A 22220-nucleotide genomic window follows, 5' to 3' on the forward strand; every position below is an offset into this window, starting at 1 on the left:
GCGTCCCTGGATTTTAGAAGCAGGGCTGTGGCAAGAGATTAATCAGTAACAGATTTGTCATCGCAAATAAATGAATTAATACATACATAGGTAGGCCTAAATAAATATAAACAATTTTTCTTCCACATGGAAACCAAGGTTACCAATGTCTCCAGAGCCTTTCATAAAATACATGCTGTCAGTTATTGTTTCGGTCCAATGCACCTGTTCTGTCAGAGCAAACCGTGATCATCAGGAAAAGCAGGTCATGCAAAAACCACCTGTTCCGATAAGCTACCTTATGGGAGGAGTGTGTGGGACGAACAGTGGAAAGAAAAGCTGCTTCCTTATACACGCACTTTCTTCATGCTGGACCTGTAGGCCTATCACATCCTAACGTAAGGTATGATTCATTTTTAATAATGCTACCAAATCAAGAAAACGTATGACAGACTTATGCATATCTGATAGACTCTACTCGAAATAAATAAAAAAATAAAGGAAATAATTTGCATTCACCCTTGTGTCTGGAAACTAATTCATATAGCTATCGCATTGCATTGCGTTCAGCTAGAAACGTTCCGATAATTTTATAAAGAGCCGCGAAAGTGTTTTATTTCTGATTCTATAATCTGTAAGTACACTGATTTGGGGACGATATCTCTTTAAATTAAAAAAAAAAAAAAAAAAAAAAAAGGTCTGCTTGAACAAGGAAGTGGTCACGTGAGTTTTCCTGCTTCAGCGTGTACCTTCAAAATAAAAGTGAGGAATATATTTTTTATTTTCTTACATGATACAATTTTAATTGTTCTTGTTTATATATTTTTTAAAGCTTTTAGCCTAGTCATTCATATGTTAGTCACAATACTCAACACTGTAATGAATGTGAACACATGGGTTTTTCTTCTTCTTTTGCAGAAGACAATGCAGAAGAGCAGCAAATTTTGACTTATTATTGTAGCCTAATTCAACAACTACCTTTTTTTTTTTTTACATAGCACAGCTGCAGGAACATTTAACACAACATATTCAGTACCAATTTTTTTTGATGATTTAACTGCTAGTTTTGGACAAGTAATTGGATTGGACAAGACTGTCTATGAGTGATGAGACAACATCACTGGAACCTTTCATTAAGTGTATAGGCCTACTACAGAAGCAGCAACCTCCGACGTGGAAAAACATGAAGCCCATGTGTTTGTGTCTTTTTGAGGCTGGCTGCAGAAGCACTGAAAGCCACGTACGCACTTATTCAAAACAGCCAGTTGTTTAAACATGTTTAAAGCCGGGTTCAAAATATGGAATTGGTATTGGTCTGATTAGCTCATGCCTCGATCGACGAATGCTTAATTCTTTGATTTGAGCGTTTTGATTTTATGAAGGAGGACGACAGCCATCAACGGTTATCCAAAGCCCCCTGCAGTTACAGATGGGTGAGCTCACTCAGGCTTCATCCATTAATATGTACAGTCTATGGTGGTCTACTACACTGTCTGAATACAGTTAACATTACATCATACAGTGTTTATCTCTTTTCATTAATCTGATGGCTATTTTATGGATGCATGATGAATTTAAACATACAAATAAATGTAGGCTGTAGCTGCTCTGTAACCACTCAAATAAATAGTAATAATGCAACAGGATGTTTGGGTTGCTTGGCAACAATCCCGTTTCAGTTGTGGATTTAGTTGAGTTGATGCAGCAAAACAATATTCTGTTGTTGATGTGTATTTTTGGAGTATTTGCTGCTTGTATGACTGTTTCATAAAAGCAATATCACATTCAAGGTAATGATGTTATATTAAATAGACTGCATTGATGAACTCGGGTACGAGCCTACAACCTCTTGATGTTGATGATATGTGCTACTGCTAAAAATTTCTGAAGTTGTGTGCAACATTTTTTTTATAGTTAGAAATGTGTCAATTAGGGGCACAGGTGGCACAGTGGTTAGGGCGTGCGCATGTAGTATTCCAAGCAGGCGGCACAGGTTTGAATCCAGCCTGCGGCTCCTTTCCTGCATGTCATTCCCCACTCTCTCTCTCTCTGATTTCAGACTTAATCCACTGTCCTATCTCTCCAATAAAGGCCCAAAAAGCCCAGAAAAAAAAGTCTATTATCTCTTATTCTGAAAAATTCAACCGGAAGTTGGGTTGTTGTTGCCCCAGGCGGAACTACACAGCATCATGCATGTCTGTATCGTAGAGTAACGGTAGCTAGCTGGTCTGTAGCTACATTTTTACCTCTTCTTACCCGGGTTGTTTTTTTTATTTATTTTTTTAATTTGTCTTTAATGATGAACAGGACTCAGCTCAAGCGGTCCAGTATCTTGAGGATGGCGCTGGCCGGCACAGAAACGATGGACCAGGAAGAACACGGAGAGACATTCGTGTTCCGAGCTGTTAAAATAGCAGCTGTGGTCGCGCTGTACTGGTTTGTCTCGATAACGATGGTGTTCCTTAACAATTACCTGCTGGACAACAAAGAATTGGACGCGCCGTTGTTCATCACTTTCTACCAGTGTTTGGTGACGGTGGGACTCTGCTGGGTCATGCAGCTGCTGGCCAAACTGTGCCCGACGGTCATCGACTTCCCGTCGGTCAAATTCGACTTGAAGACGTCCCGGGAGGTCCTCCCTCTGTCCGTCGTGTTCATCTCCATGATCACCTTCAACAACCTGTGCCTCAAGTACGTCGGAGTGGCCTTTTACACGGTCGGTCGTTCACTGAGCACAGTTTTTAACGTGCTGTTGTCCTACGTTATCCTGAAACAAACCACGTCACTCCACGCTCTGCTGTGCTGTGGGATCATACTGGGTATGTTGCATTCTCTCTCTGCATGTTTTAAACACTTTCTCTATTCTATTAGAGGCATGCAAGTGACGTCTGACTATACTGTTTGCACTTGCAGAAATAAATCTGCAGTTTGCCCCCCTGATGACGTCATGTCTTCATGCAATTCAGTCAAAGGATTGTGCACACTGATTTACTAAACCCATGTTATCAGGAACAGCACAATTTAAAAAAACAATCTGTGTAAATATGATGCTCATGAGGGCAGAGCAGCAGACTGTGTGTGCAAATTGTAGGGATTTATTTGTGTTCAGGATTGTTGGGGTCAGGAGGGAAAGGACTCGGCAGTTCTTTTAATCCCATTAAACAAACAAAAAAGTGACATGCTGTTGAGGTCAGGGCTCAGAGAACATAATACTTCTTGATCTGACCTAGATTTGTGCACAGGTGCATCTGCATGTCAACAAAACAAAGGCCATCTCAAACTATTGTCTGGTCTACTATATCATCGTGTGCTTGCCATTGGAGACTCTTTGGAGACAGACTGAAATGACACTGACGCCTCCATATGACCTACAAACGCAAACAAGACCACCGGCGGGAAGGTTTATTTTCTTGTGCCTTTATTTAGAGACAGGACAGTGGGGCGGCAGTAGCTCAGTCTGTAGGGAGGCCTGTGTGTGTGTGTGAGACGCATGTCGCCCAATAACAGAGTGTAAAAACAGAATCAGGGATGAATACAGGATGTGAAATTATGTCACAATTTAGTCAAAGTCTCTGTTGAACCCGTATTTTAAAAACTTTTATACAATATATATTTATGCAGCCCTACTTTGAATCTGTGTTTCAATTCTTTGCTGAAAGTCTAAAATAAATCGGAGAAATGTAACAATCTTCTGGCATGTGAATTAAAATCCTGTTGCTGTTAGTACTCAAGTGTTAACTCTGCTTGTGTCCCTGCCTCTCAGGTGGATTCTGGCTCGGTGTCGATCAGGAGGGCGTGGCAGGCTCCCTCTCCTGGACTGGCGTCTTCTTCGGGGTGCTGGCCAGCGCTTTCGTCTCGCTGAACGCCATCTACACTAAGAAGGTGATGCCAGCGGTGGACGGAAACATCTGGAAGCTGTCTTACTACAACAACATCAACGCGTGCGTCCTCTTCCTCCCGCTCATCCTCCTGTTCGGGGAGTTGGACAACCTGGGCAGCTTCAGCTACCTCTTCGACCCCGTCTTCTGGGGCATGATGACGCTCGGAGGGGTGTTCGGTTTCGCCATCGGCTACGTCACCGGCCTGCAGATCAAGTTCACCAGTCCGCTCACGCATAACGTCTCAGGGACTGCAAAGGCCTGTGCGCAGACGGTCATCGCCGTGGTGTACAACTCCTCCAGTAAAAGCATGCTGTGGTGGACCAGTAACCTGATGGTTCTCGGGGGGTCGTCGGCCTACACCTGGGTGAAAAGTTTAGAAATGAAGAAGACTCCCGTCAGAGACTCCCCTCAGGACTCGGCCAAGGAAAAACTGCTTCCATAGAAAGGTGACCTGGGGAGTATCGCTGCTGTGGGCTGAGGAACGTTCAGCTTTTAATCGTTTAAGAATGTGAAATAATGTCACATTCAGACTTTGACATATGGTGATATATTCATGAAATCAGTGAAAATGGTTTGGTTTTGATAGTGTTGTGCTTTTATACAGTCTGACTTAAGGCTTGAAGAATTTTGTACATATTATATTTAAAGATATTTACATGTATTTGGGGCCTTTTTACAATTGTTTGAAATATGAAGTGACAAAAAATACTTTTTTTAATGTTTTAGTCTACAAGTGATGGAAAATATATTGTGTATTTTTATTTACAGGGAAGAGTTTCTTTACTCATATTGAGCCTACAGGGGCGTCATTAAAACAAAGCCATGTTGATGAATGTATGTCACTCTCTTTTTTAAGTGTTGGTAGAACAGCGTCTGGCTTTAGGGAAGCTTTTCCAAGAGAAAGAAGCCATAAAAAAAAGATCAAAAGTCAAGGTAATCAGAAACCTTGAGTCGCTGTGACTGACATGTTCATTCATCTCCAAAGACATCACACACCCAGGATTTTAAACTGTCCCAAGTCTATGTTTAACGACATCCTGTTGTGGTCTGACTCATTTGTTTAATCATATAATTTATATGATTGAGAAATACGGTTAATGATTTGCAAGTGAAAACAGAGGCTGGTGGAGTATGTACCGAAAGGTCAGTCTTGTATCGGATGTTGTTCTTACATTTACAGGTTTCATTTTCATTTCAGAGCAGTGTACTGTTGAAGAAACACGAGCAAGTCTTTGTTTGCACTTACATGGTGACATATCATGTATCTCTTTACCAGCCTGAAAGTGTTCTTTGAACTCATTGTCTGTATCCAAAGACAGCTTTTTAACACTTCATCTCGTCATCTCTGTAACATTTAAAGAAGTGGAAACTGAGCCATGGAGCTAAGCTAACAGAGAACATTAAAGATGGTGTGAAATTTCAACTGTTTCCATGTCTTCATGTTGAAAGGACGGATTGTTGTTTCACTGTTAAGAGATTCATTGTATTTATATGATTGAACTTTTGGCACTCTTGTCAAATAAAACATATATTTAAATACATATTTTGGGTAAACCTACATGTCTTAATATGGGTTCAACACAGAAGCGGAATAATGACGTAAATGCATGAACAGTATAATGCTGCACTCGTGCTGCTCGGCTGGTCCAAGTTTCCAAGTTGGGAAGTCGTTCTTCGGACTTCGGTGTGTTCCCGTGATTTCAGCACGCAAAGTCGGAATGTTGTAACAACATCGCAAAACAGCGTTGATGCTACGAAGAAGATTTGTGAAATGTTAAAAGTGATATTTGAGCAAAAAGTAGATGTGCAATACGTTGAATTTAAAAAAGTAGATGTGCAATACGTGAATTTAAAAAAGTAGATGTGCAATACGTTGAATTTAAAAAAGTAGATGTGCAATACGTGAATTTAAAAAAAGTATTAACAACATATATTTTGCCCCCCCATGTGATGAGGATTCTGACGTCAAGTCGGTCACCTAATTCTTTTCTGAGTTTTTTTCGGAAACTCCCTTTTCCGACGACACGTGAATGCACCATGAAACATGGACGTAGTCTCAGTGACATCACTGATCACTTTGGAGGTGCCGCCTCAAGATTTTTCGGACTTTCGGTCAACCTAGAAACAGGTGAGTTGGTGCAGCTGAGACGGGCCTTAAAACTCCTAACCAAACAGCTTCTACACAGATCGTTGGATTAACATTTATCAATCACATGACACGTAAAAGATAGAACGTAAAAACACCATGAGTCCATGAGTTACATTAAAAATCACACAAGGGTACATACATTGGGTACATAAATTGCAGCTCTTTCTGAAAATGAGACATATTGCTTTAAATCATTTTGTTTTTGACACAGTAAGAGGACAGGGATTCTCTACATTTACTGTATCTTGCAATAGAAACAACACTCAGGATCACTTGCAGGCCTTTTATGAACAAGTGTTAGTGAGATTTAATAAGCAGTGAGAGTACATTTGCATTTTATGAATAAACAACAGAATGTGAAGAAACATATGAATATAGAATCACAACAGATATTGATTCTGGCTTGTTAAAACAATGTTGCTTTTATATATATGTTTTTTACATGCAGAGCTCCTGTACTTAATTCTTGCTAGAAATCCACATCTTCTGGCAAAGACAGACACAGCTAAGTGCATGTAATGACTGCCAAGCTTAATCTTTGTCTAGCTTCATAATTCTTGCTACCTCTTGGGCCTCATTTTAAGGAGATGAAATGGGTTTACTGGGATGTTCCCTCTATGTGATCCTATTACCAAACGTAGGTATCTTGGATGGAGTTTAGGAACAGCAGCAGATGTTGGAACAGAGTTTTGGAGAGGGTGTCTGGGCTCTGAGTGGAATATTTCCCTGAGCAACAAGAGGGCTAAAAATAGCCATCAGAGCACCATGGGTAATTACAAGAACCAAAAAAAAACACTGGTCTCTGATGTCAAGAACTCATTTCAACAGTACATTTGGCCTTGTGACACCAATGAAAGTTTTATAAGTGTGTCAAAGTGATAGCAGATAATCCCCCATCCCTCATTTCTCTGTCTCTCTCATGTCTGTTTGGGTCAAGTTCAACATGACAGGACGAGGCAAAATCTCCTGTAATGATTGGCAGTTCAAAGGCTGCAAATATCATTGCAGTCAGTCATTTTTTTTTTTTTCAAGGTCAGCTCAAAGTTGTGGTCAAGATGTGGCTGTCACTTTGATGCATGGTTAATTACGACTGGGACAGTTTGAGTTCAAAACTGGGACTACAGTATATTCTTGCAGTGAGTAGGAGTGCCTTCTCAATTCGTAATGGGAGCTGCGTTCTTATTTCTTAAAGATGTATTTTTGTTTCGGTCTTCCAAGTCAGCATTGTCCTCAGCCTAGCTTTAAAGTGCATTTTCACTTGTAGTCATTGATTTTCTTTTGTCCACTTGGGGGCAGCAATGACAGTATCACGAGTAATCAATACACACAGCCTGATGTCCATGCCAATCATAAATGTGTAGTTAAAAACGGTTAATTAGCCTTTCAAAGTCCTTCTTCAAGGCGGAAATTTGGCTGGCTACGGTGTTGTTAGCTGAAATATGCTTTGCTACGAGCTTACTGGTATCATCGTCGAGGACACTTTTATGAAATGACTCTACTGTCACCATGGAGATATCAAATAAACGTACTTTCAATGCACATAAAAACAGACGAGAGAAACATTAACATGACTTCAGTCACATAAATATTTTGCACTCACGTTGACAACAAAGAAAAAAAAAAACATTTAAAATAGAAAATACACATGTTGTGAAGCAAGACCGCTGGTATTATTTTACTTAAGTATCATAGTGGTGGAAGATGGAGATAGTGGTATGACAGACGGCACCAACAGCATCAGCATGTTACGAACAACACTAGCATGTCGTAAGCTGATAAATGCTTAACTATCTTGATAGCTAGCTACTTGCTAACGTTGTTCTGAATTTGGTGCAGTTGTTTCCAAAATAATGGCGTTGCAGGCCGTTAAAAGGGGGGAACAAATCTGTGGCTTTGATCAGAGGAACTCAAGGGGAAGGCAGGCACAATAATTCACTGTGGGTACATCGATGACGGACATCTTTCACATTGTGTTCAATCATTGAGATGAAAATTCTGATCATACTCGCTTTTAGAGTTTAAATTAATCAACATATTATTTATAATTTCTTCCAAAAATCTGGCCTTGGGTTGGTATCTACATGTTTGGTCTGTTTGTGTATTCCTTTGTATGATTCAAAACTTTATGATAGTACCATGTTTGTAGTATAACTAACAAACTATATTTAACTCTATAAAGGTGTTAATTTTTAGCAAGTGCATGTGGTATGTATACTCAAATGACAGCATGACAGCCCAACTAGATAATTATCACTAATTAGATTCAAATCACCAATACAACTATTACCTACTACAAGGCTGCCCTTTGTATGAACCCTTTTAGCACTAATTACAGCTTTTATTTTCTTGACACATCTGTCATTTCCACATATTTTTATCCACATGCATGCTCACATTCATTCAAGCTGGACTAATTTATTTCAGAGAGACCGAGCACTTTGCGGCCCACGGATAAGGAAGAGCTTGAAAAGAAGAGTCATGCATTTAGCAAGATAATGAACAATTTTCTTCACAAAGGGAATGTAACCTGTGGAATTAGATGCTACATGGCACACACTTAAGTTGTAGCCTTAGTTTTATTGTTGTTATTGACACAGATGAACTCTCCTAGTTAACCTCTGCATGTTCTTTACAATTTCAGTCAACTCTCAGTTTGCTTTCTCATTGTATCTGCTGCCCTCTAGTGGTTAATAATGACAACCTACAGCTTAAAAAAAAATAACAGAAGGGAAGCTTTCGGTTATTTATCAAGGCGTGGTGCCTCAGCAATGTTTAACTTTGATTCAGTAACCAAACACTTTCAGCTCTGTGATATTTTATTTTTCAAATGATAACGTAATGTAAGTGGTATGAGAACAACTTGTGATGTTATAGTCAATACTTTGTGTTCTGAAATGCCTGAAATAATACCAACCAGATTACCAGATACCAGATTACCATTAGTATATGTTTTATAATAACAATCATGAAACACTGTGTTTGCTATGAACCAAAAAGATGATTTAAAAGAAGTGTTTCAAAAGGGAGCCTAAATGCATTAGACCGGGGTGTGCTTGTGACGGCCCTCCCGCCAGCAGGTCTTGGAATGGTGTTATTACCCTTATATATATATGTTCACTTTCTGCTTTAACTACCTTTGTATAAACGGCCAAACTCATGATGTTTATAACTGAAAGTCCACAAACCTGTGCACTCTCATCATATTACTGCATGTCACCAGCTGTCAATCTTCCTGTACTATTTGTCAGTTACTAACCACGTGTCTCGTAGGGCCCTCTGGATTGTTGTTTGGGGCGACCTGCTGTTATATGTCACAAATACAAGAGTTTCTGAATCATCTATTAAAATAAGCCTCATTTCCTCATCTTTTGAAAAATTACTTCTGATTCTATAATAAAAGGCAATCAAAAAGGCTAAAGACAACAGTCTTTATAAACAGTGATTATGTAAAGACATGTCTGTACATCAGTCTCAATCTGTCTCCTAACAACCTGTTGTAATGGAGGAGATGAAACCTGATATCTAAACATGGAAACTCCTCAGTAAAGGCTTAGGTAATGGAAAAGCAACCTTGGACATGAAATGGGCTGTGACGATCCTATCAGCCTCATTGCTCCTGGCAAATCAGTGGAGACTGACATCATAAACATTTCATAGAGGCGACATCTGTTATCTGTCTTCCAAGAAGTTTTAATACTGTCATGTCTGGCGTGACAGCTGGTGTAGGATGAAGCATCAGTAAACACATTTCTGGCATGAGGTGCTCACAGAAATATATATTTATATTATTTGGAAAAATAAAAACAATGATTTGCAGCTTTGTAGAAATTCACTTCTGTTCGTTCTGAAAACTTTTTCAGTCAACTATAGCAGATGGAATATTTGCCTCTCTCTGGACTTTCTTCATCACCCGTTACTGTTTTCCTCATTAGCATGTCTTTATTCCCTCAAATGCACTTTCCACATTGTTTGCCAGTAAGTACCCCCCCCCCCCCGTTACTACTGGGAGGGAAGCACTTATTCTGGACTCACACTGAGAGCAGAGGAGCTAGGACTTGTTGGGGGGACTTTGCGATGATCTGAGCTGCATAAATTCAAAGCAGAAACAAACGACTAAAGAAAACCTCATGTCAGGAATGGGTTAATGATCTCTGTCCATTATGCTGAGATGGAAGAATTGATCATCTGTAGCTACATCATGTTTCCGCACAGACAAGAAGATCCGTAGATAACTTTGAGCTGGTGCTTCTCTCCTGGATCTCTTTTTGAAGTTGCTGAGAGATTGGCAACCAACATGCCCGCTTTTTCCACAAGGCGGTTTCCCATGCCAACTCTCTTTCATTCAAAACCCTTCTACCTCCTCTTGATTCTTTGTGCTTGTGTGGCAGCTTGGCCACATGGTAAGTGAAAGACATTTATTTTGGGTTTAATTGAATGTTTCTCTTACTGTACACAATACTAGAGAGTTTTTACATGGCATTGCTTTGTCTTTTTTTTTAAAAAGAGTCTCAAACATTTTAACAAAATAAAGCCTGCTGACTTGCTTGCTGACTAACTGTGGAGCTATTTCATGGCGATGAGTCACATCTGCTGCTGAGACGTGTCTCCGTTTATTCTTAAGACTGTATGCTTCAATGTAGAAGGAAAAACACACAAGTTTTCCATGTACAGTTTGGATATAGCAGGTTTCCTTGACAATAAATGTGAAAATATTGGTCATATTAGACGGGAACATGTGGTAGGCTTCATCATGAATTATCTTAGTGTAGGTAAAACAGAAGTATCAGATGGTAGATGTTTCAGTAGTTGTATAATTCTTTATTCTGTTCCACTCTCTCAGGAGACAGCTGCCCGAGCTCTGAGTGGAGCGCAATGTGTCGTCCGTGTTGCGAGTACCACCTGATCCAGTGTCGCTGTCCCTCCAAAGGGTCAAGGGTGGGCTACACTGTTCCCTGCTGCCGCAATGCTCTGGATCAGTGTGACCCCTGCATCTTTCATCCAGGTGCACTCCCATTGTCACTTCGAGATGTTCTATTAAGTCAAAACAACCTGGAAGAGGTTCAATCTACCTACTGTAACTTTTTTTTCGATTTCTGATTCAACACACACAGCTGCTTCTCTCTGACAAAAAAATACAAAATTGGAGGACAAACCACAAAGACACAGGGCGTTAAGACCAGGAAATGGTCAGCCTGTCCTTGATCATGATGGTGTTTCATTAGCAGGTGTCTAAAGTTGAAAACTGACTTTCACATTTTTGTGCTTTTGTTGTTGCCAGGCTGCAGTCTGTTTGAAAACTGTAAAACATGCAACAATGGCACATGGAGAGCCAATGATGACTTCTTTGTCAATGGAAAGTTTTGTACCGAGTGTCGCCAGGGCTGGAGTGGAGGCGACTGTAAAAGTAAGTATGAATTTATCCGCACAGTCCGTCTGTTACGACTTTTCTATAATGTTCTGGATCTCATAGCTATCTTCAAAAAAGCATGGATAACATGCTGCTTACTTTAAATATGTAGCTGCTGTACTGCATCATATATTAGGGCTGATGTTTCCATATCGGACAGCCACACAACAATTGGGCAAAATGTACACGATAATAAGATGATGAAAATCATGTACATGTTCAAAGGGTAATATAACCACTGCACCATTAATAACAGAGTTTTTAAATATTTGAAATATGTGGCAGCATGAAAAGACTTGATGGATAGTACAACATTAAATTATTTTATTTTTTTGCTGCATTTGCAATTTTATTTAATGTACAACTGTGAGAATATACACTACTAATTTATGTAACAAAGGACTCTGGGCTGTAATCAATCAATACAGCATATTGTTTTCAGATTTGACTTCCTCATTTGTAATACTGCATACAGACACTTGGGGGCGACAATGTTTTTTTTATTTTGGTGCACAGCCAAGCTACAATCAGCTGCTAGTATCCAGGAAGTTGAAGTTTGCCCATATAAAGGGAGATTAATACTCATCATGTGTTTTGTTTGTTTGTTTGTCTTTTGGAGATGTGGTTACCAGCTACAGCAGCAGCTTCTATATCCAAATAATTTAAATCAATCATGTGCTGCTACAGCCCAAGGCAACATCATGCTATTAATAGAAAGAAGCAAACAAGTTTTGCTTTCATGTTACTTACTCTCTTGATACTTCTCTGTTCTTTATTTTTTAATGGCCCGGGGGGAAATTGCCGCATGGATGCCATTCTGTCATGTACTGTCAGTTTGACGTACACAAGGGAAGGCAAAGAGCTGTTGAGAAGCCTTTGTTGTCCTACATAACCTGTTTACAGTCTGAATCAATCTGAGTGGTCAAGCATTAAAATTAAAAAGGCTGAACCGTTTTTAATAGTGCTTTGCTAATGCAGCTGTGTGTAGAAAAATAGAACTCTTTAATGGAAAGGCCTGAAATCTTGAAGCCTTCTGAACTGAGGTCTGAAAATGTCAACTATCATCCTGTTCTATTTGGAGTGGGATATTAATTTGTAATCTTTTTACATCAATCATTTTTAAATGTCTTTGAAGAGAAAACTGGCCACCAAAATGCCAGCATGTTGTCTATAATTATGGTTATTGAAGTGGCTAGCTGCATCAGATTTATTTATAATAACTTATCTGCCCTCTAACACAACATGCCCCATCATCAGTCTTGTGTTTAAACATTGTGATAAACACACATTTAATAAGAAAGTGGATATTTCAGGAGAATGTTTTCACTGTGATTTTGTGAGCAGCGTGTGGAGGAGTCGTTCAGCGGACTCAGGGTCACATCGCCCTGGAGAGTTACCCGACTAACGCCCGATGTGAGTGGATAGTGCAGGTGGAGAGGGGCAGCAGCATCCAGCTGAGGTGGGTCACTGTTTCCAAACACACACAGAACGAAACACTGAAATGTAGTCAGCGTTAGAAAACAAGTCTGTTTCCTTAAAAGTGACTTGAGGTGATACAAAGTTAGAAAATCTATCTACAGTGTATCAGTATTAATGCAACAGCCTGGCGCTTAGGTCTGGGTAAGGTTTACCTAGCTTAGATGGATGCTGTTTCTTTAAAATGAGGCCAACATAATGACAAATAACTTATTTGTGGATCTATGAAACAAACACTGAGTCTCTCAAAATATTAACAATCTGAGAAGAAATTGGCTTCATCAACCTGACATTAGAAAACCAGTGGCATGTATATCCAATGCAGTTAACTCAGATTGCTGCAGGTCAACCGAAAGGATGTCTTTAGTTTCTGGGCTTTGTGAGTCTACTTTCCCTCAATCTACAAGCAGCTACACAGGAGACAAACTCGTTATCAATCTGTGAATGAGTTTACACCTCAAGTCTTGGCTCTGTGAGAAAAGGGACAAATTCCCAATTTCCATCTTAGCCCTATCACTTTTCTGAAAAGCAAGCTCATTCTTTAGATGTTGCATATAAATGGAGTGTAACATGAAACATTGGAATCAACTGCACAGAAAGAAGCCCATATCTTTGCAAAAAATTATGCATGTTTTAAAATTCTGTTGACTATCTAATAGTGTAATGTTGAGGCGAAGATATACGATAGTAGATTGTCATACACAATCATTTAGGGAGAGTTGATCTCAACAATGCTAATTTAACCTGAATGAAATTAGGGTGTCATTGACAGTATACCTTTGCCATGCCCTGTGTATGAAGTTTGAAAATTAGGACAAAACAAACACAAGTTATTTAAATGTTGTCCCATTCTCTAGGTCAGTAGTTTCCAAAGTGGGGGTCAGTACCCCATGGGGGGTCGCAAGAATTACAAATTTAAATAGCATATCTTATCCATTATTGTGAAAATATAAACAAAAACATTGTTCAAGAGATTACGTGTGCTCTGCTTCTGGCGTTTCTGTTTGGGCTGTTGTGTTCTTCTGTGCTGTTCTAATGTCACTTTTTGGATAGGCCTCATAGTGTGCCCGGCTGTGCGCAACATTAAATGTTTTAACCACCTCCAGGGACAATGGGGGTCCCCAGTTGCTGGCACAGTTATTTTCGGGGTTAGCGGGCTCAAAAGTTTTGGAATCCCTGCTCTAGGTAAAGTTTTTAGCCCTTACCTCTTGTACTATCGTTCTTAATAGTCCAACAGTCGAGTCAAGTCAAATTGATTAATAAGCTTTTAAGAACAACCCAAGCTGACCAAAGTCAAAGTCACGTACACTGAAATAGGGGGCCATAGTTTAATATTACAGTTTATCATGAAATTCTGCACACTCAGAAACTATAAGAACCAAAGTAGAGAATCGTGGAAAAATAAATGTGGACATTGTTTTTTTTTAATTATTAACGTTAAGTCACAAGACCAGCATCATCTCAACAGGCACACTTCAGCCGACGTGAAGGTGAAAGCTGAGTGCACAGACGGCCCTGCATGAGCCCACATAATTGGACTTGGAGTTGTTATTTGCACAGTTCTGTACCTGGGAGACTGATGTTAAGCCTTTTGAATTGGATTGAAATATCAGTTAAACATAACCTCTCTTTGGCTGTGCTGCAGGTTCGCACAGCTCAGTCTGGAGTCCGACCATAACTGTCGTTATGACTACGTCGAGGTGCGTGACGGAGACAATCTGAACTCTCCTGTGATTGGCCGGTTTTGCGGGGATCGGCTGCCTCCTCCAATGAAGAGCTCTGGGAACTTCTTGCACATTCTGTTCTCCTCGGATGGCTACAACAACTTTGACGGATTTGTTCTCACTTTTCAGGAGAGTTCAGGCAGGTACAACCACAATGACTAGAATGTGTATGCTACATACATATTACTTAAGAGGATGCAAGATGCACAAAACAACTGCATAGATCAAATACATACTGTGCTAAATTGTTTTAAAATGATTCTACCTCAGAAGGATGAGATGCACTTTTTATGTGCTGCTTCCATAGCTTTGTAAGACTATATTACATTATAATGTATAATGTTCCTGTTATTTCATGATTCATTATAAGGATGCTTTTCTGCAGAATTCACATAAAAGGATTAAGAATATGTAAGTTTGATATAATCTTCTTCATATACTACTTTGGGTGTGACATTCATTGACATATTCATGAATATGTGATACAAATGATACCCTCCATGAATGCAGCACCCCTCTTTGCTGTGCATGCGTGTGTGTGTGTGTGTGTGTGTGTGTGTGTGTGTGTGTGTGTGTGTGTGTGTGTGTGTGTGTGTGTGTGTGTTTGCAGCCTCGTGTACAGCCCAGCGATGTGAGACGGACAGATTTATCATACTCATCCCTCTCCATTTGCCCTCTTTGAAGCAAATCATGCATCTAACTTGCATCCCATTTATCTCGCCTTTTCCCTCCTGGACATTAACTCTTGCTAGCTCATCTAAACATGATAGAAGCGTCATCGTGCTACAGATGGAAAAACAAAATCTGGAGAGCCTTAAATCTTAAGTGCCCCAGGGCACAATCCTAGGGCCATTATTACTTATATCTACTTTGTATGCCATATTATAAAAATTCCCTGTTTAGGTGATTTCTTATTTATGCCGTTCATACTGCAATGATAGTAAGATAAGGGGGCACCGAAAAGCTTAGTGGTTATGTCGCACCCCATGCACCACGGCTATAGTCCTCATCACAGTAGCCATGGGTTCAAATCCCAACCCCAGCCCTTTGCTGCATGTCATCCCTGTCTCTCTTCAGCTGTCATATAAAGGTTGAAACGCTAAGAAGAAAATTAAAATAAGAATAAAAATAATACTGTAACCACAGTTAAACAATGGTAGTTAAAGTTTAATTACCTACAGTGTATATATTTGTGGAATAATAACAATAAATGCAAAAGTACTTCTTATTTTTTTATCATAGCAATTTTTTGAACAGTATGACACACAGAACTGCAGAATGAAATGAAAGGAATTTAAAAACCCTATTTTTTGTTTTTGTACTTTTAAAAAACAAACTAAATTATGTGTATACTTGAGTTCATTAATTAGGTTAAGCAGCCGGTTCAGTCAGGTTGTCTTTAATGTATGATCAAAAATGTCTTCAACAGTGTCAGCTGTCAAGAATCCATTTTGTACACCACCTGAGAGACCGCTGAATGGGTACCTGCTGCCTGTGTATAGCCTAAAGGAGCAGCTAGTATCAGTAAACTATCGCTGTCATTCACCTTTCACACTGATCGGCTCCCAGCAGAGGATCTGTCTGCCCAACAGCACATGGAGCGGCACAGCTCCCACATGTGTAGAAGGTATCAGATGATTTCTGGTTTTGTTTTTCTTCTGTTTTTCACACCATAAAAGCCTTATCATGCATCGCTGAAAAGAGTTTGCCTTCTCTCCTACCTCCAATACTTACTTATACAGCCCACACAAGCAGAATCCAGTGCTCCCCACCACCCAAATTGCTCAACGGCTACCACAGATCTACTCCTAACACAGCTGGAGGTGCAGAGACCATTGAGTTTTTCTGCAAAAAGTCTTACATTCTGAGTGGGAACCACCAGAGTTTCTGCCACACGAATGGATCCTGGAGTACCAGGCCACCCAAGTGTGTAAAAGGTATTTTTCTTTCAGACTATATTAAGGTAAGGAACACCCTGATACACACAGAAAGCAGCCCATTATCTACTGCAGTACTATATGAAAGTGGCAAAGAATGTTTCTTATATAAAGTAAGTCTTAACGTGAACAAACTCTGATGTAAATATAAGTTAAAATTGATCAATTAGAGGGCGAAGATGAGTCTACCATAAATGAGACCCTTTGTTTACGAGGAATCAGTATTGGTTTTGAATGATTTTTATAATGCACATTTGTACCTGTATGCATAAAATTCCTGCAATTTCCTGTTTACGCTGATTAACTAACTGCTCGCAAATAATTGTTGCTAGTTTGAACAGTTTTTGCAATAAAGGCTCTGAAGCTGTTTCTGAACAAGAAGCTAAAGTCACCTTCTTGTTCAGTCCCTACAGCATGTCGAGAGCCCAAAGTGTCCGAACTTGTGCGCCAAAATGTTGTGAAGCCACGTCAGCGATCAAGGTAGCTACTTGAACATAGCTGATGTTGGAAATACATTTTTTTTCTTGTACTGTAGATGTAGCTCACATACAGTAAAGAAGAGTGTCCACACATTAGATTATTGTATGTAGAAAAGGAGCTTTTGAAAGAGAATCTAGAGCACTGACTCAGCCTTTCTTACAGGTACAGCATGGACGATTTGTTATCAGCCGGTTTCATTCCGCTGAAGTTTGATAAACACTTAAAAGAGGAGGACTCGGTGGATCTGCCTCGTGGATTTCACCCCGTCTACACCAGCATTGAGTACAAGTGTGCCTCCCCGCTCTTCAGGCACACAGGAAGCTCCCGACGCACCTGTCTGAAGACAGGAAGGTGGAGTGGAAGCCATGTTTCCTGCTCACCAGGTAATAGCAGCAGCAGTGTAGACTGACCCAACCCATGAAATAAAACCTGAATATTTTTACAGAGGAAAAACATGTATGTATGTTCTACTTTAGAGTGTTAGGACAAAAACAGTATTTTTTTTGGTCATATAACCTCGCAGGATTTTTCGGCAAAAAGCAGCCATGAATCTGGTTTAATTAATAACTTGTGAATGTGAATATGATAGCAAATCCATAGATAAATATTTTGATTTAACTGATCAGCTTTTGGAGCTGACTGAAAATCGTTGCTAACAATTTTTGGTTGGGGTCAAATGCAGCTTTTCTTTCCAGCATCCTGACTTTTGTGCAGATCCTGGCAAAGCTATACCCAAACCAACATTACTGTCCAAACAGTTAAGTTCAATGGGCTCGCCACCAATTTAAATGTCACCACATAAAAAGGGTTTTTAGCATTTTAGAAAGAATTTTGAAACAGGCAACACTGGATAAAATGTGTTGCTTTGTTTTGTTAATAAGTAATGGTTAGTATTTAGGTTTAAAAAAAATGGTTATGATTGCTTAAATTTAGGATGACCTAACCCTCCAGGGCCCCAGAAAGCTTCCCCCCCCCCCCCCCTCCTCCCCCTCCCCCCCACCTTATAGGCGGCATTGGCTGCTTGGGTCCTCAATCAAACTGAACAGCAAACAGGTGCTCTTTGGGGAGGGTGGAATAGATCAATGAAAACGATGGGCTAGATGTGTTTATCGCTTGAGAGAAAAAAAGTCCTCTGAAGAGTAAAGCAGGTAAACAAAACAAGGTATCCAAGGCACTCTGTTCCGTTACAAAAGTTATAAAGCCTTTATGAATTCATGGCTACAGGTAAAGAGCTAAACATGTGTGGCAGACTGACGCGTTTCAGCTCATCGGAGCCTAAAGGCTTTTTTAACTTCTGTAACAGAACAGTGCCTTGGAAACCTTGTTGTGTTTTGTACTTTTTTTCACTCAAGCAATAATCTAGACTATTGTTTACGTCGTATTATTCTTATTCTTATGTGTATTCATCTCTCTGCGCCTCCAATCAGCTTTGCTTTATCTGTTTTAGAGGGACGAGTTAGACAACAGACAAAGGCAAATAATGATAGAAGTGTGTCTGTAAAGCTTTTAATAAATTAGCTCTGTGTTATACTCTTGACTCACACTCTCTCCTCTCTGACTTTAACCCCCAACAGTTTGTGGCAAAGTCAACGCTTCCAACGCACACAACCTCACAGACACTCAGTGGCCGTGGCATGCAGCCGTCTATATCCGCTCGCCTCCTGATCACACAGCCAGCACCCACACGCCCCGTGGAAAAACCGTGTCCATCCAGCAGGGGGCCTCAGAGGAGTCCACATTCTGGTCTCTGGCCTGCAGCGGGGCTCTGCTCACACAGCGAAGCGTCCTGGTGGCAGCTCAGTGTGTGGTAAACAAGGACAAGCTGCAGACCCTTCACCCGGCACATGTGAAGGTTGTCGTTGGCGTGCAGCACCAGGGGTCCTCCAATCGTTTGAAGGGCCTGCACCACCTCAGGGTAAAACACAGTTTGCCCATCAGAAGATCCAGTGTGAAAATACATCAGATGTTGTATATTATGAGCTGGAAAAGGTTTCCATGTTGTTGTTTTGAGACCGTTCCCACGTGAGGTTGTTTACAGTTTCATGTCACAAACACGGAGAACGACATTTAAAGGTCAAAAGATATAAAGACAAAGGCTTAAGTGGGCTGAATTCTAGTTAAAAGGCTAAATGTTAAAGATAATATTGGTTGCATATATACTGATCTTTAGAAACAGTCTTTTTTAATTGTGGTTAAAGAGTGTTTGTATAGGCATATAAAGAAATCCCATCCACCTTTGTCCCGCTTTTAACCTATAAATCTGTCATAACTTTTGACCTGCTAAAGTTTCCCAAGACTGCAAAATCCACAGAACAGCAGATGCAGTGATAAAGTATTAAGCAGGAATCTTCATGAAATAAATATAATCTTCTGGATAGGTCTTTGTTTGTAAATGGTAGAGGATGAAATCCTTCTGGCACTTAGTTGTGCATTTAAAGATTTACCAGGATACAACTAAATTTGATTTGGATTGGATATATTTGCGCATCTTGCCGCATATTATCTGGTCTCCACGGATGTTCTAAAAACAACAAAACTTGGCTCCTTCCGCGTGGAATCAGGCTCTCGAAGGTGTGCTGTCTTCCAGTTTTTTTTTTTTCATCTATTTTCTCTCTTTCTCCCGACAGGTTTCAGACGTTTTAGTTCATCCAAATTTCGACTCTGTATCTGCCGCTGACGTGGCTGTTCTCAAGCTAAGAGACAAGGTCAGGATCAGTGAGCGTGTGCTGCCAGTTTGTCTGCCCATAGTTCAAGGGGGAGAGGTGACGGCGCAGGAGGCTTACACAGCGAGGTGGATTTCACCAAACGATGGCACGCACCTGACCCGATACACTCCCAAGAGCCAGACCCGACTTGTCCAGTTGGGTGATGTTGCACAATGCGAGGGAGCATTTGTTCAAGGAGGAGCACACACTACGATGATAAATGATAACAAACTGTGTGTCATATGGAAGCCGTCCAGTCCTCAGACTCCTTGTCCCGGTGTTATTCCAGGCATCACAGTCACTCCAGCTGTGTTTTCAACAACAGGAGGTGATTTATTTGAGCATGAGGAGACTCTGGGATCGTCCAGTACAGACTGGCAGCTTCTCAGTTTAGAGAGTGTCAACAATGATAAAAGACACTGCAACCATCAGATTTACACAGCTCAGACACGAATAGCAAACCTTTTGGACTGGATAGAGGAGAACATGAAGTAGATTCGTTATTTTCTCAGTCTTTAATGAAAAATGTACTTTCAGCAAACTCTTAATTGGTCATTTATTTCCACTTTTGTAACTCCCACAGTTGGAGGAAAAAGTGAAGATGTCAGCTGTATCAATATCATGTGATGTTAGAACTGGCACTCGACCTGTATCTCTCTTATGTGTGCATGTTGTTCTTCTTCTGTGTTTGAGCCACCTCCACTTTAAACAAACTCAACGTAGCTGCTTAAAAACTCCACACCCACATACTCTTATTCTTTGGCTGTAGCCTCCTGTCTCTGGAGTGTTCTTTTAAAGAATAAAATTGAAGATTGTTTATCAAATAAAGTGACCCTCCACATGCTATATTTCTTAACTCTGCAGAAGTTGGTGGAATTATTTCTTGCAAGAAAACCATTACTGAAATACTGAAATACTAATATAAATGTACTAATAATCTTTTGCACCATGTGCTTGATTTGTGTCCAAACTCAAAGTGAGTTGACTATAAACGGTCTGCCATCAAATTTGTATTTCTCACTTGTGTATTACTTTCCAACATTATTTGCATGAGTGGAATTAGGACAGTGTACATTAACATATGAGCAATACTTGATCATGCAAATATGAAGGAGTTAGCCCTATCACTAAATTTCATCTGTACTATGGCAGGCTATTTATAAATACCATGAAACAATACATTGTGATGTTATTTATGGGGCGGCAATAGCTCAGTCTGTAGGGACTTGCGTTGGGAACCGGAGGGTCGTCGGTTCCATTCCTGGTGCGGATCAAAATCTGGTAATATGTCTGGTACTGTAGCTGGAGAGGTGCCAGGTCACTTCTTCAGCACTGCCAAGGTGCCCTTAAACAAGGCAACGAAACTCCCCCCACCAGCTCAGTAGTGCTCGCTGTCGGCAGCCCCCCCCTCACTCTGACATCTCTCCATTAGTGCATGTCTCTAGGATTCTGTTTGTGCATGTGTGTGTATTTAAGTGTGTGCAGGATGTTCAACAACAACAGAGTGTTGAGTTGAATTTCCCCTTGCGGGATTCATAGTATATTAAAAGTATATCTTTGTCTTCTAATATAATATAATATACACATTTTTAAAAGGTTTAAGAGCTGTGTGCTTCGATCTTTAATTGTATCTCTAGACAAAAGGTACACTTGTGTGTGCAAGTACATGGTTATGCTAATTTTCAGCAAAAGGTGGTCTTATAAACGTCTGAACACCAAAACAATAAAACAACTATAGCTTAAATGTGTGAATGTGTATGCAAGTATGCATGTGCTTCTGTTCTGGTTTATCTGAATGTGTAGTCTTATGTACAAACTAACATTCAAAAGACTATACTTTAAAATACTATGAGACTATTTCCCTTATGGGTATGCATTTCCAGCTCGTGCATGTGAACATCAGTACAACCTGTTCAGACTGCAGTGTTCATCAGCCTGTGCGTCTGCGGCTCGTTTGCATGTGAGGTTATACATTCGTGAGTTTCCTCGCAGACTGTCCAACATGTGCTGTCATTGAGATACACACTGAGAGGATTTGCTAAACTTAGCTCTTACTCCTGAGACAAAGACACTCGCTGTGCTCTCCGCGGCTTTGTGCAGGACACCTTTTAAGCCCGACCAATTAAACAATGAGGAGCTCGGTAGTCTCACATCTTGCAAGGTGCAAACTTAATTGCCGTGAAAATGCAGCTAATGTTAATGATTCTACTTCTAGCAAATAAAAGAGCAAAGATTAGAAAACGCATTACACTGTAAACACTGCAACTGTAAACGTTATTTATTATATTGCAAATCCAGAACACACAAGATAAGACGTGCAACTGCTTTTAATGCATTGCATTCACAACCTTTTGTAATTTTTTTTCTTGATGTTGGCATTATAGGCTTTGCACATGCAGAGGTCTCCATCTTATTTTGTATGATGTCATGATGCTAAAAAAAGACTAAAAGTCTGCTAATCTATACTCTTTAACTGAGAGAA

General features: G+C 40.1%; 2 protein-coding genes across 3 annotated transcripts; both read left to right on the forward strand.

Annotated features, from left to right (window-relative positions):
• Positions 1-239: 239 nt before the first annotated feature.
• On the forward strand, positions 240-5283 carry slc35c1 (solute carrier family 35 member C1). Of its 2 annotated transcripts, XM_020647643.3 has the most exons (3): positions 240-382; positions 2287-2798; positions 3743-5283. In XM_020647643.3, exons 2-3 carry the CDS (start codon positions 2318-2320, stop codon positions 4300-4302), a joined length of 1041 nt encoding a protein of 346 aa, XP_020503299.1. In that variant the 5' UTR covers positions 240-382; positions 2287-2317; the 3' UTR covers positions 4303-5283. The 2 variants fall into 2 exon arrangements, with proteins under 2 accessions (XP_020503299.1, XP_020503297.1); XM_020647641.3 differs by lacking the exon at positions 240-382 and having other exon boundaries at positions 1438-2798.
• Positions 5284-10052: 4769 nt separating this feature from the next.
• On the forward strand, positions 10053-22015 carry pamr1a (peptidase domain containing associated with muscle regeneration 1a). The gene is made up of 11 exons (XM_029280019.2): positions 10053-10409; positions 10850-11011; positions 11288-11413; positions 12761-12875; positions 14538-14755; positions 16046-16243; positions 16359-16553; positions 16958-17033; positions 17196-17416; positions 18608-18948; positions 19661-22015. Exons 1-11 carry the CDS (start codon positions 10304-10306, stop codon positions 20231-20233), a joined length of 2331 nt encoding a protein of 776 aa, XP_029135852.2. The 5' UTR covers positions 10053-10303; the 3' UTR covers positions 20234-22015.
• The last annotated feature ends 205 nt before the right edge of the window (positions 22016-22220 follow it).

This window comes from Labrus bergylta, chromosome 3, assembly GCF_963930695.1.
Source record: "Labrus bergylta chromosome 3, fLabBer1.1, whole genome shotgun sequence".
NCBI lineage: Eukaryota > Metazoa > Chordata > Actinopteri > Labriformes > Labridae > Labrus > Labrus bergylta.

Excerpts from the sequence above, each read along its gene's own strand:
- slc35c1 (XM_020647641.3), top strand. The coding sequence starts at position 2,276 with ATGATGAACAGGACTCAGCTCAAGCGGTCCAGTATCTTGAGGATGGCG. Across the intron at positions 2,799-3,742 it reads GTGCTGTGGGATCATACTGG|GTGGATTCTGGCTCGGTGTC; the intron begins GTATGTTGCATT and ends CCTGCCTCTCAG.
- pamr1a (XM_029280019.2), top strand. The coding sequence starts at position 10,304 with ATGCCCGCTTTTTCCACAAGGCGGTTTCCCATGCCAACTCTCTTTCAT. Across the intron at positions 16,244-16,358 it reads AGCTCCCACATGTGTAGAAG|CCCACACAAGCAGAATCCAG; the intron begins GTATCAGATGAT and ends TTACTTATACAG. Across the intron at positions 17,417-18,607 it reads CCATGTTTCCTGCTCACCAG|TTTGTGGCAAAGTCAACGCT; the intron begins GTAATAGCAGCA and ends AACCCCCAACAG.